The 15,768-nt window shown below is 37.9% G+C and overlaps 1 protein-coding gene across 2 annotated transcripts; it reads left to right on the top strand.

The window, feature by feature from the left end:
- Positions 1-11,208: 11,208 nt before the first annotated feature.
- Positions 11,209-12,459, top strand: LOC138135428 (uncharacterized). Of its 2 annotated transcripts, none has more exons than XM_069054155.1 (7): positions 11,209-11,324; positions 11,380-11,603; positions 11,656-11,693; positions 11,742-11,828; positions 11,932-11,979; positions 12,035-12,094; positions 12,152-12,459. In XM_069054155.1, the coding sequence occupies exons 1-7, from the start codon at positions 11,310-11,312 to the stop codon at positions 12,352-12,354; spliced, it is 675 nt and encodes a 224-aa protein (XP_068910256.1). In that variant the 5' UTR covers positions 11,209-11,309; the 3' UTR covers positions 12,355-12,459. The 2 variants fall into 2 exon arrangements, with proteins under 2 accessions (XP_068910256.1, XP_068910255.1); XM_069054154.1 differs by having other exon boundaries at positions 11,210-11,324; positions 12,029-12,094.
- The last annotated feature ends 3,309 nt before the right edge of the window (positions 12,460-15,768 follow it).

Consider the following 15,768-nt stretch of genomic DNA (forward strand, 5'->3'; position numbering starts at 1 on the left):
TGAAAATATTTAATATCGCCTAAAATTCCTAAATAATCTGAATAATATGTTGAATGCGAGTCGATAATAGGAATTCCTTTAAAATTTAATTCGAACTTCATTTACATATCGTCTGGTCCTCAACAAAAGTACATTAAAACAGAGGTAGCGCTCTGGATCAGATTAGAAACGAAACAATCCATAATTTAGATGTTAAAACTTGTCAGACAGATAAAATATATTGACAGCCCACACTTCTAAATACACACTGGGTACTCTTTATTTATGTACCAATTGGCGGCTGTTAAATTTAATGAAGCTCTTGTTCGGAAAACGATCATATCTGGTGATACTTACGGACTCGGGGAATAATTCACTGGGTAATTATGATTTCGGTCATCCGACACTAAAAATACCAACAAAATGTCATAGTCTGCCCCATCAAAACTCAATCAGATCTAATTTCGGTTTCATTCATCACTGTAATTGATCGTGTTGAAGAGTATAGGGCATCGATAATCCATCTGGATAATACCGCGTGATTAAAAGAAATTGGGAATTGGACCGTCATTAGGCTTCAGGTTTCCAGCAGCCGTACACTAAACATGTCCCAAAACTACTGTTGAGAATGCGGCCCGAACGGCCCAATTAAAACAAACAATTCGGTCGATAAAGTAGACCCAATAAATCGTGGCATTGTTTCAGTATCTAATCTTACATCGACATCGCCGATCGGCTCCGACGGGTAAAAACGCACGGACACCAGATCAATTCTAAATACCACCCTAACAAGCTTAAAACATCGCTTTGGTTTGTAAAAAATGTCTCGGGACGTTGTTTTGTCTTCGGATTCGTGTTAATGGTAATTTTGCTTCTTACGGATTCAAAAAGGCTGACCGGGACACCTCGGGGTAATTTTAGATCGTCCAGACATGTTTTTACAAGACTTCGATCCCGCATTATAGTTTTGGATTTTTTTAGAACTGTATCGAAAAATACAACTTCATCGAAACTGTGGATGTGCTTTCGGGCTTTAGCCATATCCATATTCACACTGAAAAAATAAATTTTTTGCATATCGTAATGAAAGTATGTAGCACTTTTTTAAACGAAAAATCGTAATTAAAGCAGCACTTTTTTAAACAAAAAATCGTAGTGAAATTAATATTTTTTTGCATCATTTTATCTCTCTTTGGAGATGATTGTCAAAGCATAACTTTTTTTTTAATTTTTCATACATTCTTTTAGGCCAAATTTCTCAACTTACAACGATATGCAAAAAATAGTGTGTACAACACGTTATGAAAGTCTCTTTTTTTCACTCATTTGCCCTCGTTAATCAAACTGCAAATTCATGAAAAAAAGTATGAGTTTCATAACTAGTTGTACAAATACATAACTATTTAAGAAATGTTTTGCCTTTCCTTCACTTTTTTTTATTTTTGCACTTTTTGCACTATACCTAATGTCAATTTCCTTTTCTCAGTTTTTTAGTTTTTTATTAGTCCATTATTTGCATTATTAACGGTAGGATTAATTTCTGTAGGTTCGTTTGTTGTTCTGTCACTCCCTTCATTAAGCACTTTATTTGTTTTTCTTTTTACTACCCTCTTCTGGTTTTCGCTATCTTTTTCTAAAAAATTAAAACTCAAATTGTTTCAAAAACTCCTCTAGTTTAATAGCAAGAATTGTTTATGTGTAAATTTAAAAAAGCAATGAATAGGTCATAATGAAAGTGTAAATGAAATGTATTTTGAGATATGAAAACAGTATAAGTACATCAAATAGCAAGTTAATTTTAGAAAAACTTTTTTGTAATTTTTGGTGGTTTTTTTTTGCTTTTTTAAACTCTCCAGTGTGAATACTTTCAGTTTCGTTAAAATCTTTAAAATTAAAATGTCCTAGAGAGCCACCGCTTCTATAGTTGGCGCGGCGAACCAGTGGAGTAGTCAAGAGGGTTTCGCGTGATAGTTCGTAGCGACGTTATGAAAAGCCGGATTTACACTGCCTCGCAAAATTTCAGTTTTGTGCGAGAAATTTAACCCTTACTACTTTAAGAATTGATGGAAATTTCCGCTGCGTGAATTGAGCTGCACCATACTTCTTAACGCACGCCTTTTAAGAAGTGAAGATCACGCCAGTTTATTACTCAATTGAGTCGCTGCACCGACTATAGTTTAAAATAAACAAATTCTTTCATGTGTCAATTTGAAAATAACCTAACTGGAATGTTTTTATTGTTATACGTTCATTCATTGTCTTGTATTGTTATTTTCTTTAACTTAATTGAAAGGCATAAAAACGAAAATTGAAAATGTTTCTGATACATATTTGGCTTTGGCAAAAATGTACAATTCTATTATTTTCTTTCATCGCGTACCTGAGTACATTATGGTTTTTTCCTTCTTTGTGTTGTCTGCTTTCAAAGTTTTTCCAACTTCTTTTTTTCACAAAATTGTATGTACTTATGTATATCATTTACTTTTTAGGCTTTCATACGTAACAATATTTATTGTTTTTTCTCATTGCATTTCCTTCCATTTAAATATTTCGCTAATATTTAATAACGTAATGTATTTAATGTGTAATTTTAAAAGCCATTGAAAATGGAACGAAATAAATTACAATAACAATGGAATATGCATGTTTTCTGTTGGAATGCTATACAAATGGAAATTTTTGATACATTTTACTAAAACTGTTTATTTTTTGTAATTCATGGGGAAGATAATTATCTCGATACCGTCATAAACATGTGTTATTTGGAGTGGAATATCTTACGTTTCGCTTTTAAAATGTTGGTTTACAAAGATAATGAGACAATTTATCTGCTCATTAGGCTCATGGACAGTTAAAACCAACGACTTACAGCAGTTTTGGGTTTTGTAATTACATTTAACACTTTTATGTTGATGGGTAATTCCCTTCTTACGAATTTAGAAGCTAACTTAGATGTGCTGGAGCAACTTTGAACTGCTGGAACATGTTTCTATAAGAATTCGAACATTAATTTTCAGTTTCTTGAAAAATACTACAAATGTATTTTTTCTCGATTCAGGTCTGCAGTCACATCCACACCAAGCTTACTAAATTTGAAATATTTTTGGATGTTGATAAAAATAGAGGTTCCGTTTCGTGCCACTTTTTATTTACTTTGTTTCATACTTTAGCTTTTTTCTTCTGATTCAATTTATGTGATATTTGTTACTTCAATTCAGTCATGTTTTTTTTTAAATAGATATCTTAAGATTTTATTTATCCTTTCTTAAGATTCTTTCATTTTCAACGTCTTACAATTCCATTTTTTCCGAATTTGTCGATTCCTGCACTTCACATTGAACTTTTATAAACTTTTGAAGTGTACTATTTTCATTGTCTTTTTTTCCCATTTATCTTACTACCTTTTCATCGGTGTATTTTACTGTTTTCTTATTTAGAGAAAAACAAAATTATACACGAAATCGAAGAGCTTGAAAGCTCTTGTTAGTTGAAACCAACAAGATTTTTTTTCTTGAGGAAAATTAAATTTTTATACGTCTAGTTTAGAGAAATAATTATTTCCGCACCTGACCCAAGCCACCTCCTGCAACTCAACACCGCCGCGGCACATTTTTCCAAGAACTCGACCCTTCATTATCGTTTTGGATTTCCTGCAAATTCGTCTCGAAAAATATGACTTAATTTTGGTCGCGCCAAGTACTTTCGGTTTCATAAGCCAGGTCGCACGTGCGACAAGATTTTAATTTGTTGTTTCATTTGCATAATGAGAAACTGTAAACACGAGGATTAACTCCCTCGACGTGAACTATGGTAAATTCTTGCGTCGCGGCCACCAAAGTCGCAAACATCATTAGATTGATGACGGCAAATTACTTCCTCCTACACCGTTCCATGTATTATGTCAATTCTGAAAGCATCGACGTAATAGGAAAATGCATCGTAGAACCGACGGAAATTATGATGTAAGGACGGCATTATACAATAATAAACGCGGTGGGTGCAGGAGAATATAAAAGTGGCGCTTGCTTAATATGACTTCCTATTTGTCCTGTTCGTACGTTGGGAAACTACAAATTTTCGAACGGGATGAGGACGATGTGTGTTGTTGTGGGGAAAAATTAGTAACGTATAAATAATCACCCCACGTGTGTGTATTTACACGAAGACATGAATAATGCATAATTTTATTTTTGTTTGTTTGAATAACAATGAAGGAATTTTTGTGCATGTGATTTTTTATGACGGGGGAACAACCATTGTTTTAAAACGTTCTAGTATAAAATGCCGTGAATATTATAATATTTTCCATGCGTGCTATTGTTCAAAGCTCACTACGTACACACCAGCACGTTATAAAACTTTCAGTAAAGCTCCACTAATTTATTGTTATTTCTTGCAACTTTTAACGTGTGCTTCGTTACTTTGCCTCTATCGTGCCAACAGTATCACTATCAGCCAGACGTTGCAGTCATAATTAACCAAGTAAACGTAATGACAAAGAACGTTTTCGACTAGCTCGACGACACGAAATTTCTTCCCTCCCGCTTTGTCGCACTCAAAGCTCCAGCTTTCTCCAGCGAGCAGAGCTTACAAGCACCGACACCGACTTGGGTTTCCCGGAATAGTACAGTACGTCCACAATCATTCTCCAATCAAGAGTTAAGTTACGTTACTTTAACAGCCGTATAAGCATTTCTGTTTATTATTACGTCGACGTGCGATGTAAGCTTCGATTTGATTTATGGCCCTCCCCCGAAGCAATTTTTTATGTTGCGGGCCACACACGCGGATTCGATGAATTCCTTCGGCAGTGCTAATCGGGAATTGTTTACTTTGTCATGTCGAAGACGGTGCACTTAATCCGTCTCGTCGAACGTAAATTATAGAAGGAATCTGCTTTACCGGCAGTTGCAGGAGCAGCCTGTCCGTTTTATGACGTCATAAAAGGAACCGTAATATATCTCATGGTAAATCTTGGTAGCTAGGCAACGTGTACGGCATACTCACATCCGATATGAGATATATCAGATTGGAAACGTCAAGGATTAATTCGGAGGGATCGCAGGAGGCGAAGCTTTCCTCTGTCTATTTAAAAGTTGCTGCTGGTCCCCGCAAGACCCCCATCCATTAACGAGCATGACAAGAGCTTTGGCGTAAGACGCGGCGAAACCATAAAGTATTTTTATTTATTCGTCCACCGGAGGAATTAATATTTCCAGGACGAAGTAGCATATTAGTCAAGTGTGCATGTCTCATCTAGCAACCGCTGACAAGCCGTAATGAGTGCGCATGTTCCCGATCTTCCATTGTTCAGGTGGCAACGTCACGGCAGCCTTGATAGCTCAAGGAGGGTTTGAGCTTTATGTGAGAATGTGTGTTAAACTGCATGATTTATGGCACCATCATTACGACGGCTCGTAATATCGTTATTAATAGAATTAGGAGCTGCTTCTGCTGATATTAAGTGTTTTAAAAGGGATTATTAGGGTCCCGAAGGATACAATTCTCCTGTTCTTATCGCACGTGAAAGAAGCGAGGTCGGCGCAGTTCCTGCAGGAACGTCTCGGCAGGAATTCTTTTTTTTGAGAGGGTGTGTGCTAATAGACGGGCGTTTAAAAGTTGAATTTATTAACTTTGGCATATCGGCGTGCGTGCGGGGCTTAATTGGGGCACAAACACATTCATCCATCAAGTTGGCACTGGACATTGCCTGATCTTGACAATTCATTGCGTCGGAAGTAAAAGCGGACTGTTTGACGGTAAATTAGATCCAGCGAGCCTTTATAATCCGCTCTATTTTTCAAGCTTTCCCAGTCATTGGTCTGACGTGAATGTATTGAATTATCAAATTTTAAAATCTAATTAACGCACCGGGAAAGTCCGACCTTTATCTGATTCCCGGAAAAAGATTTATACGACGGTCCGCAAAAAAGGGCGATTTTTAATTATGGAAAGGCGACCGACTGGAGGTGGGAAACGATTCGCCCCGGAAAATTTTTTCCGAACAAATAAATACCGCGCTTTATCTGAGTGTTAAGGACGATCCAATCAAAATTCTGTTCGACGAAAGGCCACGAATTTCCTGCATGTTTTAAATTATCTAGAGAGGATTTAACTATATGATAATCATACTAATGAGCGATTCTTCTAGGCGCCTCCAAACTATTCCGAGTATTTACCAACGATAAACGGCATTAACATTTATACAAATTTATTACCGATTCGTAATAGGCATTAACATAAACACAAGTGGACTTACAACTGTATTCCTAATGCTTTCCTGTTTCCCAAAAATGTCGCAACATTTTGTCCGATGTACGAAGGAATTTATATTTTTAGTTAAATCTGAATTCAAATCGTTACCATTAAAATAAAATTCTTATGCAGCTTCCTGCATCTTTGATTTTTAAATTTGGAAGTAGCAAATCCCTGGAGTGCAAATGTGAATAGGTCTAATTATTTATTCCTGGCGCCCCCGCAGGAAGACGCGAACAATTAAGAGATGATTTGCTGATATAATAACAAGTAGATTTGTTCGGTTAATGAATGCATGATTTTTATCCACTTTATTTCTTGCGTAATTGCGACGTGAAAATTCAAAATTTGTTTAACTGCTAATTTAGATAAGCGCCTAAGTGGAAGAACAAAAAGCGAGTCGAAAATGGCACTGTGAGAATTAGCAATTAAATAATTTGAATGTCATAATTAAGATGACTGTACAACTTAAGCCACCATTCATTCCCGTACTTAACATGTGATTCACTTAGAAAACAGCGACACAGCAGATCCCACTTAGCGATAGCCGCGAAACCGCTACAGTAGATTTGATATTCGTCGAATCTTTTTAAAAACAATGACTCGAAAAGTGCGTTTAAAACCTCTTAGGTTTTTTACTGGCCGCAATCACTTGCATTAACATAAAAACGTACGGTAATTTCGTTAAAATCTGATGTGCTTTAATGGACATAAACAACGTAATAATTTTGATAGCTAATTTGCAAATTCCGGAAGATGCTTGTATCCCACCTCCTTCGTCTAGGCTTTCAAAGGACGCTCGTAAATGTCATTATTTATTAAAAGTGGTATAAGCAGTAAGTACTCAAGTAGGAACTTAAGTAGCTCCTGGATACAAAAATTGCTAAACGTTAGAGAGGAAACGGAGCAATATAACCCTTTTGAAGAGTTGATGTAGTTCTCCCTGTGATAGACATATCTTGGTCGAGTAGATATCCTTACCCTTATAGCGTACGTGACCTGCTTACTCAATTTATCCTTCTAATTTACAGTGTATCAAGCACCCCACTGCGCTGTTGCATGCCGGATTTTATACTCCTAGAGGGATACAGGTGCTCCACTGAAAGTTGCCAAGGGAATAGCAGGATTTCACACAAGGCTACCGCACCGAAACCCTGAAAGATTTTAAAATAAATTGCGTTTCGAGAGTGTCGTCGTGATCTTCAAGCTTTGACGCGGTAATGACGAGCGATGCACCTTTGTCGAAAGCAGCAATTTGCAAGGAATCGGTGCTGACGTAACTTCATTTAATTGCACCGAAGTGCATCGAAGAAAATGCAAAAATGGCCGCCGTCCAAGAGGCGAGCGAGATCTTTATCTATTGTTGACACGGATATCTGCTTGGTGTTATAGCACTGTAAAGGCGTCTCCTTGTCGCGGTTTATGTGCACACGGGCCAATTAAACCGCCCCAACACTAATTAGACTTTTACAATCCTCGGAATTTATTTTATCGCCGGGAGGTGTTAAAAGTGCGTGCTTTACATGGTTACGCTGCCTTCCGTTCCTTTGCCCACCTTTATTGCTCGTCTTACTTTACAGCCCAGCCGTACCATTAAGGCTTCTAATTGTTCAGATTTAGCGCCGCAGGTCGTCTGATTATTCCGGACGGAGTTTTTCCGCCGATCTAAGGGCGAGCGTCCACTGGTCCGGATCGTACGCAACATTTTTAGCGAGCACCGTGAAGGGTGTCCAACAAGATTCGACACGTCGCGGCTACGCGGACCAGTGAACGCGCCTTTAAAAAAGCGATCCGACGGGTGCGTACAGTGCGAGCTGGTGCAGGTCGGGCTTAAAGGTCGTCGGTGTCGCACGATGCAGACGATATATTTGACCAATTATCGGGAGCCCGTGCACTGGCACGTCGTGATAAATCCGGGGAGACAGCTATTATTTTATTGACTCGCTAACGATCTTTGCGAAAGTTCGACGTGAGGAAGGAGAAGTTATACGGCGCAATTATAATTTCTGCACTTCTACCAACAGGTTGTCATTAAAAGTCTGCACATTTTCGGAAATGGAAGCTTTAATTGAAGGGAAATTTGCGACAAAGGCTGGCCCTAACAAGAAAATATTTTATTCAAACGGGGCTCAGATACAAAGTGCACCGTCATTATCTCAACACTTCGTATACACAAATTTCCGGAACTAAAAGAATGATTGACTAATAAAATAAAGGAGCTTTATTGACTCCTAAATTATAGTACCTGTTGCACACACAATTTAGTTACTTAGTGTCTCGGGAAGTTTTCATACAAGGATTTATAGTGTACGGTGTGTTACAAATTGCGTTCCATATGAAGAATTAGCAAGTTACTAAAGGTCATACATTTTACGTTAAATTTTGAAACATTGGGAAGCACCGAACCGAAGATCAGAATATTTTTGCATATTTATTCATGGACAAAAAGCTAGAACGTGTAAAGCTTTTAAACAATTCCGTTAAAATTTAAATGTATTTAATAAAGCTTTTATTCAAAAGATTCAACCTGGTTTAGTATTGACATTTTAATTTAAGAATTCAGTTTTAACCTTATTTTAGCACCTGATCCAGCAGATTTTATGTTTACAGCACCTCTGTTACAAACATTGCCTCTAATACCGGTACATTTTTACAGTAACAGACAAAATCTTTAACAAAAATTGACAATTGTATTTTTAATTTCCATTTCCAAGAAAATAAATGTTTGGTTTTTTTTTGTGGTCCGCTTGAAGATAAAACACCTAGTATATATCATTCAGATTAGAAGGTCTTTTTATGCTTCGCCCAGTTGTCGACCTCGACTTCGTCTCGGTGTTCAATCTCTGTGATGTGCTTAGCACAAAAAGACTCACTTCTACTCTTAATGATAAAGTCAACTATTTTCTTTTCATATTCTAGATGCATAAAAATAAATGTACAGAATAAAGTAAAATTGGAAGCAAAGCTTTCCTTGCAGTTATTGCGATAACTTATAGGAGAATAAATAATGGCACAAGTTATTACAAGAGAGAAAAAGAAGAACTCGATAAATCAAAATATTATATCTAATTTTACAAAAAACAAGGTATTGTGTTATTTCATCGGAGTAATATTTGCATCAGTTGTTAATGCATCTAATAAATTTAAAAAAACGGACTGTTTGTAAAATTTTATTATAATACAGTACATTTGTGAAGATGATGATCATCAATGTAACAATCGGGAGAAATTCGGCCAAGGTGGTGCAATAAAGCTAATGGTCCCGCTTCTTTGTGCCGAAGTGTGGGAAAATGGGGTGGAAAATTGGTTGCGGAAATGAGAGAATAGGAACCGATTCAAGCTCTGTTACATAAATTATTCATAAATAAAATTAGCTAATTGCGTTAATGCCGAACACTTGTACAAAACGCACACAGCGAGGCGTTTATTTGTGACATGCTAGTTGGTTGAAATTTCCAACGTAGCAATTATATTATTATAAAGAAAAACAAAACCGCTAATGCTGTTTTAATACGTAATAGTAGCAAGAACATAGTTCTCGGTTGCGTTTTACGTGTACATTCTATTTTTAACGTTAATTTACATACACATTACCTGCCTACTGAATAAAACTGCTTAATATTATTCATGACATTTTCTTCAGATACCATCACCGTACCGAATAATTACTTATTGTATCATTTAGACGAAGAACCGAGACCATTATAAGATGGTACCGTTGCACCAGCATCAATTTCAATATTAAAATAATAATACGGATCTCGTGTCCCCGTTTATAAAACAATGGCTCTCTCTAACGATGGCCACATTCTTTTTATGTTAGAGTTCATAAAATAAATATCAGCATGGAGTATCCGCTAGCCTCGGTCCAAAGTTATAAATCTAGGAAGTTTTCTGGCACGCGTTATGGCACCCCTGCAGTGACACCGCACCGTCCCACCATTGACAACTGTTTTATGTTTTGACAGCTGGAAACAAAAGTACCATCCTATTTCTTTCATTACGTTGCTTCTCCATGTTCCCTACGTATCGCGATAGGGTTATGGATGTATGTATGTCCCGGACCAGTTTTATGGGTCTCCCCGGTACACTTGTAACTTTTGTTATAAACTGTTGACCGCTGTTGTTCTCAATCAAACGGGGGTGGGGAATTTGACATCGCCGACCGCGCACCCTTGACGCCGCTCCCGATAAACGCCCCCATTGACAGTTACATTTTTTATTGTTGTGTTGTCGACGTCCGACCAAATTAACTCGCTCCTCTTTAATTACATTACCCTCATTGTGGAGTCTTCGAATCCGAGTCCGAGATATCCCAGCCAGTAGAAATACCGACAAGGCTGTTGACCGTTGCATGGATTTTTCACACTGAAGGATTTTTAATAAAGCCAACAGGAATCCGCAAGCTTTCCATTATCAAGTTCAATGACGCTCACTCCAAGTAGACCAGATTTTTCGGCCATTTCACCCGAACAAAATTGCACCGACTTTCCAAAATTTCATTCTCCCCTACTAATTAATCAGATTAATTCCTGTTTTATCCAGGTCGTTAAGTCCCAATCGACAGTCGTACACTGTTTTGTTTAGGTGTTTTTTTTATTGTAAAGCGGTTTATGCGAGCTACGGTTTTATTTGGAGCTTGAATTCTTTTGTCTGCTCGCTGATGGTGATTTGGTCAAATCAAAGTTGAAAACAGAATAACATGCTTCAATCAACTATGGCGGACGGTTCGATGATTTCCTTCATTTGCGATTCGAACCTCACGAGAAAAATGTTTGAAGGAGCGTAAATTTTTAACAATGACGCTCGATGAGACGCTTTTTCACAGAATCATGTTTCATGATTCATAATTTTTTTATCAAAGAATTTCACCAAACAAACAAAAACTGTTATGTGGTTAATTACGTGAAAACACTTTTGATCCGTTATCAACTGTATTTACTCAGAATGAATTAAAAACTTTTACAATGAGAAATTTTACAATACGCGTCAAAGGAATTTATTCTGTTAGTCATCTTTGTAATCAAACTAAATACATTTAAGAGCGCGTCGACTTGCGGTTGACACTTTTAAACATGAACTCCTTAACGGTAAGTACCAGTACCATATTTATCAAAATAAAAAAATAGTTTTTAATTTTTGCAGATAATCGCTCTGGTACTACCAGTCCTGGTCAGTTCGGTACCACACCACCATGGAAGGCCTGGGTACGACAGACCAAATTGCGTGTCTTGCAAACAATCTGGAGTACTCTGCGTTAGCAAAGATGCTTTCATACTTTGTAAAAAGTACTCTCGTGTTTGGGTCACAGAATTCAACACTCTGAAATGTCCTGAAGGTTATTTGTGCCAAGAAGGTTCACAATATCCGTAAGTACTTGTCAGTTTAACTGCCCAATCGCTGAATTTGAAAACGTTACAGATGCGTCAAAGATCCCGATTACAACGGTACCACAAATGGTAAGAATTGATCTCAAATTAGACAACAATAATTGTGGTATTTTTTAGAATGCGACGAATCTGCCAGTACTACCGTGAAAAGTAGCACAAGTAATCCGACTGGAACCACCACAATTGATACAACAACTTTGCAAGGTAAATGACAGTTGTAATAAAGGAAGTGTCTCAGTTGATGCAAACTTGTGACTTTTACAAATTATTCAGATTAATGTGCTGAGCGAGTGTAATTTGATTTTAGTTGACGATTCTGAGGAGAGTACTGATCTAGTGGAGCCCGAACTTGGAGGTATGATAGAGTACCATATTAAAATAGTGGTTGTCAGAGATAGTTTCAGTTTCAGGTAGTACCCGTGGCACACGAATTACTACATCAACGGAAGATATCGATGAATTGAGTAAAGGTACTGCAGAAACGAGTTAGTACCACAAGATGATCATCGCGTTTGTTGATTTTGTAGAAAGACGGGTGTCCAGTCCTCCTGAATGCACAGGTTCTGGCAGGTTCCCGGGTCCAGCTTGTGGTCAGTACTACGAGTGCCAATCGTACTGGATGTTGTGGCACACGTACTACCCCGTGTTGAAGAACTGCGAGTCTGGCGACAGTTTCAGCGTTGCGAAGTCGACTTGCGTGGCATCGGCTGAAAGCGAGTGTATTGATTAATTATTCCATTAAAACCCTTCATGTCCTGAAATAATAGGTTTCATTGTAAGATTTCCGTGGGCGAACGTGTACGTCCCTCGAATAAATAAATTGTTTTAAATTCTATTCGTTTCCGACAGTGTCCCGCGCCCATCCTTTTTCGTTTCGACACAGTTTAGGCAGGCCGAACAAATTACGTTTCCATCCTAAATTTCTGTATTGGGAGAAATTTGTAGAGGAATTGTTGTTTGTTTCGGACAGTATTGGAATCTATGACGACAGGAGTTCAGTCCTTCAGTTAATAAAACAAGGTTGCTCTGCATTTTATTGAATACCGTGGGCGTCGTTTATTACCGGGGACGGTTCCGAAAGGAAAACTCAATTGGTTTTCCACAGACACGACCATGTCACGCGTTAATGCCGTCCACTTTCTCGGAGACAATGAAAAAGTTAAATAGCTGACAGGTGATGGCGCTTATCCGACAACGCGACTGGACTAGGATCAATCGCGCAAACGTGCCGAAATTTAATATAGTAAACCGGGGAGGGAACATTTTCAATTTTTGGCTTGCGGATCGGTGTTTATGGTGGAGCCACGAAAATAAAATTTTAATAGGTTCGCACATCGTTTACGGCTGCAATCCCTTGAAGCCTCGAAAAAATAAAGCTCGATTTTCTCATAGTGAGCCGCCTTATAAAGCCATTAAGCGCACCGAACCTGCGAGTTACAGATTTTTTCCGGTCGGGCTTTTTGTCCGCGCTTTGTCACGACTATTTAAATTAATTTTCATTCAGTTTGGGTGTAATCATGCGATAAATAACACAATGGATGGACGAAATAATTGCTTTTTTCGTGGTGTGACGTCTTCATTCCCAATCGGACTGTTTTCGTCTGATTTTTATTTGTCTCTAACGCGCCGTTATGCTTACCGGAATAAATTACGATTAATTGGGAGTGTTTTTCTAAGCGTCCGTATTAAGTTAATTAGATTTATTGGGGCTCAAGTAGCTAATGAACGAAAATGCGTGAGCCCAGAGTCGATATATCACACGGTCTGTCGTTGTTTCATAGGCGTAATCATTCAATGAAACTATCATTAGTCTTCATGATGTCGCCGACTGAATTCAGCGGGCGTATTATTGATGTCTTAGGCCTTATGTTGTCTTGCATACGACGCCGATCTCCGGGGAATACTGCATTATCATTGTTTTTGATTATATGCGAGAGGATGTAAAGGATAGTAATGAGGATTTGTTCAAAGTTCGTAATTTATTTATGTCAAAACGTTTTGATGAATTTTTCATACCGAAGGAGTGGTCATGTACGGCTCATATCTTAACCACCTACTGATGCCAAATTAACTAATTGTGCTCTCATTTTAAATTATTGCAATTGCCACCAAACCATGTTTTCTTGGCCACACATTGCGTGGATGGTACTCCACTAGGATATCCTGCGGTGAGCTCTTCAGCACCTCACCCATAACCTACAGCGCATTCACTGAAGTTTCTCCATTTGACTTCGTTCCTCCCGACGAAAACCACATCCTAAAACGTCGCAAAATAATTAAATAAATGATGGCAATTGAGACACTAGTGAGGAAAAAATATTTTCTCACTAGTGAGCAAAATGCAATATATTGCGTGTGTGTCGATAAAGGGCGCCAAATATGTTGTACTGAACGTTTTTAAAATATATTATGAATATTAATAACTAAAGCTTGTCTTATTTTTACTTATTTAAATTTTTAACCTTTTGCTTTAGATTTCAACTTCTGGGAAAATTTATGCTAAATGTGTTGGCATCACTAATTACACTAAAATCAGCTAAACCAATCACAAACATGCAGCGCCCGTAACAACATAACCTCTTTTGTTTGGAATTATGTTGATCCACGTTTTGTTGTGAAAACTGTTTTCCTGAGTGCCATATTGTGCTAATTTTGTAGAACTTATTGTTTTATCGATTTTAACAGTTTTGAAAAAGAGGGATCCAGGTAGATAATGATGATGTATTTTATAATCATCGATCATGGAAAAAAGTTGATTCAACGGTTGGGATCCGTTCTCGTGATTAAATGCACTACTTTGCTCACTTGTATTGAAAATAGCTATATTACTCGACCCGTACTAACGAACACCTTCGCTGGCCCACCTAGAGCATGGTGGCCAAGGTGTAAAAGATGATTCATTCAGAACCCAATTCATTTTTACTTTCGGTGGTCCGACTCGTTGAAAGCTCCCCTCGCCATTCCAATAATTTGAAAGAACTCGAGCTTCAGGAAAGCGCTTCCACTGGTATTTCCTTTCCCAGGTTAGCATTTATCCTTGGCAAAACTTGGCTAATTAATGGTTGTTATCAAATCTGATGGGTCACGGAATAATAATACGCATTTGCGGTCAGTGAGTCAGTCGGATTCAGTTAGCACACTTCCTAAATGAATGCCGATTGCGGGCTTCTTAATGCCCGACATTATTCACCGTCATTTGTTTGTGCAAGAGCGCATTTTTCTATTCAGAAATGTTTATTGATGAACGGATGTGGATATTAGTTTTCAGAAATCAAAGTGGCGTAGTCCAAACGGAATGCGCTGATATAAACAAACCCATATTTTACAAAACAAAGGGAATGTTGTTTTTGACTTGGAGCAGTCCCTGGTGCACCTAGAGAATTCTCGCTACCTGTCCGTCTAGATTCGGCTTCCGGGCGTGGAGTTTGTGTTGCGCAACTCGTTTCACAATGCACTTGGTGGTCGAGGGAAATAACTCTGAAATTAGTTGCATATTATTTCACTTCCAGTTGAACGACGCGCTTTCGCAACTTATCCCGGCAAAGCTCATTATTTTCAGTTGCACTGGTGGCGCTCTGAAAGCGCACACATACATTAAAAATAGTTAATTACGTGTTTGGAGCGCATATTAACGCCATCACGTTTGTGCGCAGAGCGTCGAAAGATAAACGACATTAACGCAAAACTTGTTAATTTACACGAGTCAATTCCGTTTTTGATGGGATGGAAGATGTTTTGTTTGTTATCTTTTAATTAGTTTCATTGAGCCTCTTAAGTATTTTTACATGGACGTGACGATAATATGGGAGCGATTTTACGCGAGAGCATAAAAGATTAAAATGTTTGTGACAAATTGGTTTCTTCGCTCCATTGACTTTCAATCTGAAGAAAATCGTTCACCTGCACACAGACCTATCTTCGATGAGAGCAGAAGCAGGGAACGGTTCTGACGCACTAATTAACCTGAAGTGATTAATTGTCACCTGAATTCCTTCAGAGATTGGCTCCCGGGAGTGCGTTTGATCTCCTCGCAGATAAACACTGTTATTTGCTTTTCTAAATTAAAGTACCACTGTTCGGATCCATTCATTTTCATATTGATTTAGTGTAATTCGTAATAATTCCTTATTCGTCTTTACCAATT

This window comes from Tenebrio molitor, chromosome 7 (assembly GCF_963966145.1).
Source record: "Tenebrio molitor chromosome 7, icTenMoli1.1, whole genome shotgun sequence".
Classification (NCBI taxonomy): domain Eukaryota; kingdom Metazoa; phylum Arthropoda; class Insecta; order Coleoptera; family Tenebrionidae; genus Tenebrio; species Tenebrio molitor.

What these genes read in the sequence shown, in the direction of transcription:
- LOC138135428 (XM_069054154.1), top strand. An exon ending in TGATACAACAACTTTGCAAG is followed by an intron (nt 11,829 to 11,931) that starts GTAAATGACAGT and finishes ATTTGATTTTAG; the next exon opens with TTGACGATTCTGAGGAGAGT. An exon ending in TATCGATGAATTGAGTAAAG is followed by an intron (nt 12,095 to 12,151) that starts GTACTGCAGAAA and finishes TTGATTTTGTAG; the next exon opens with AAAGACGGGTGTCCAGTCCT.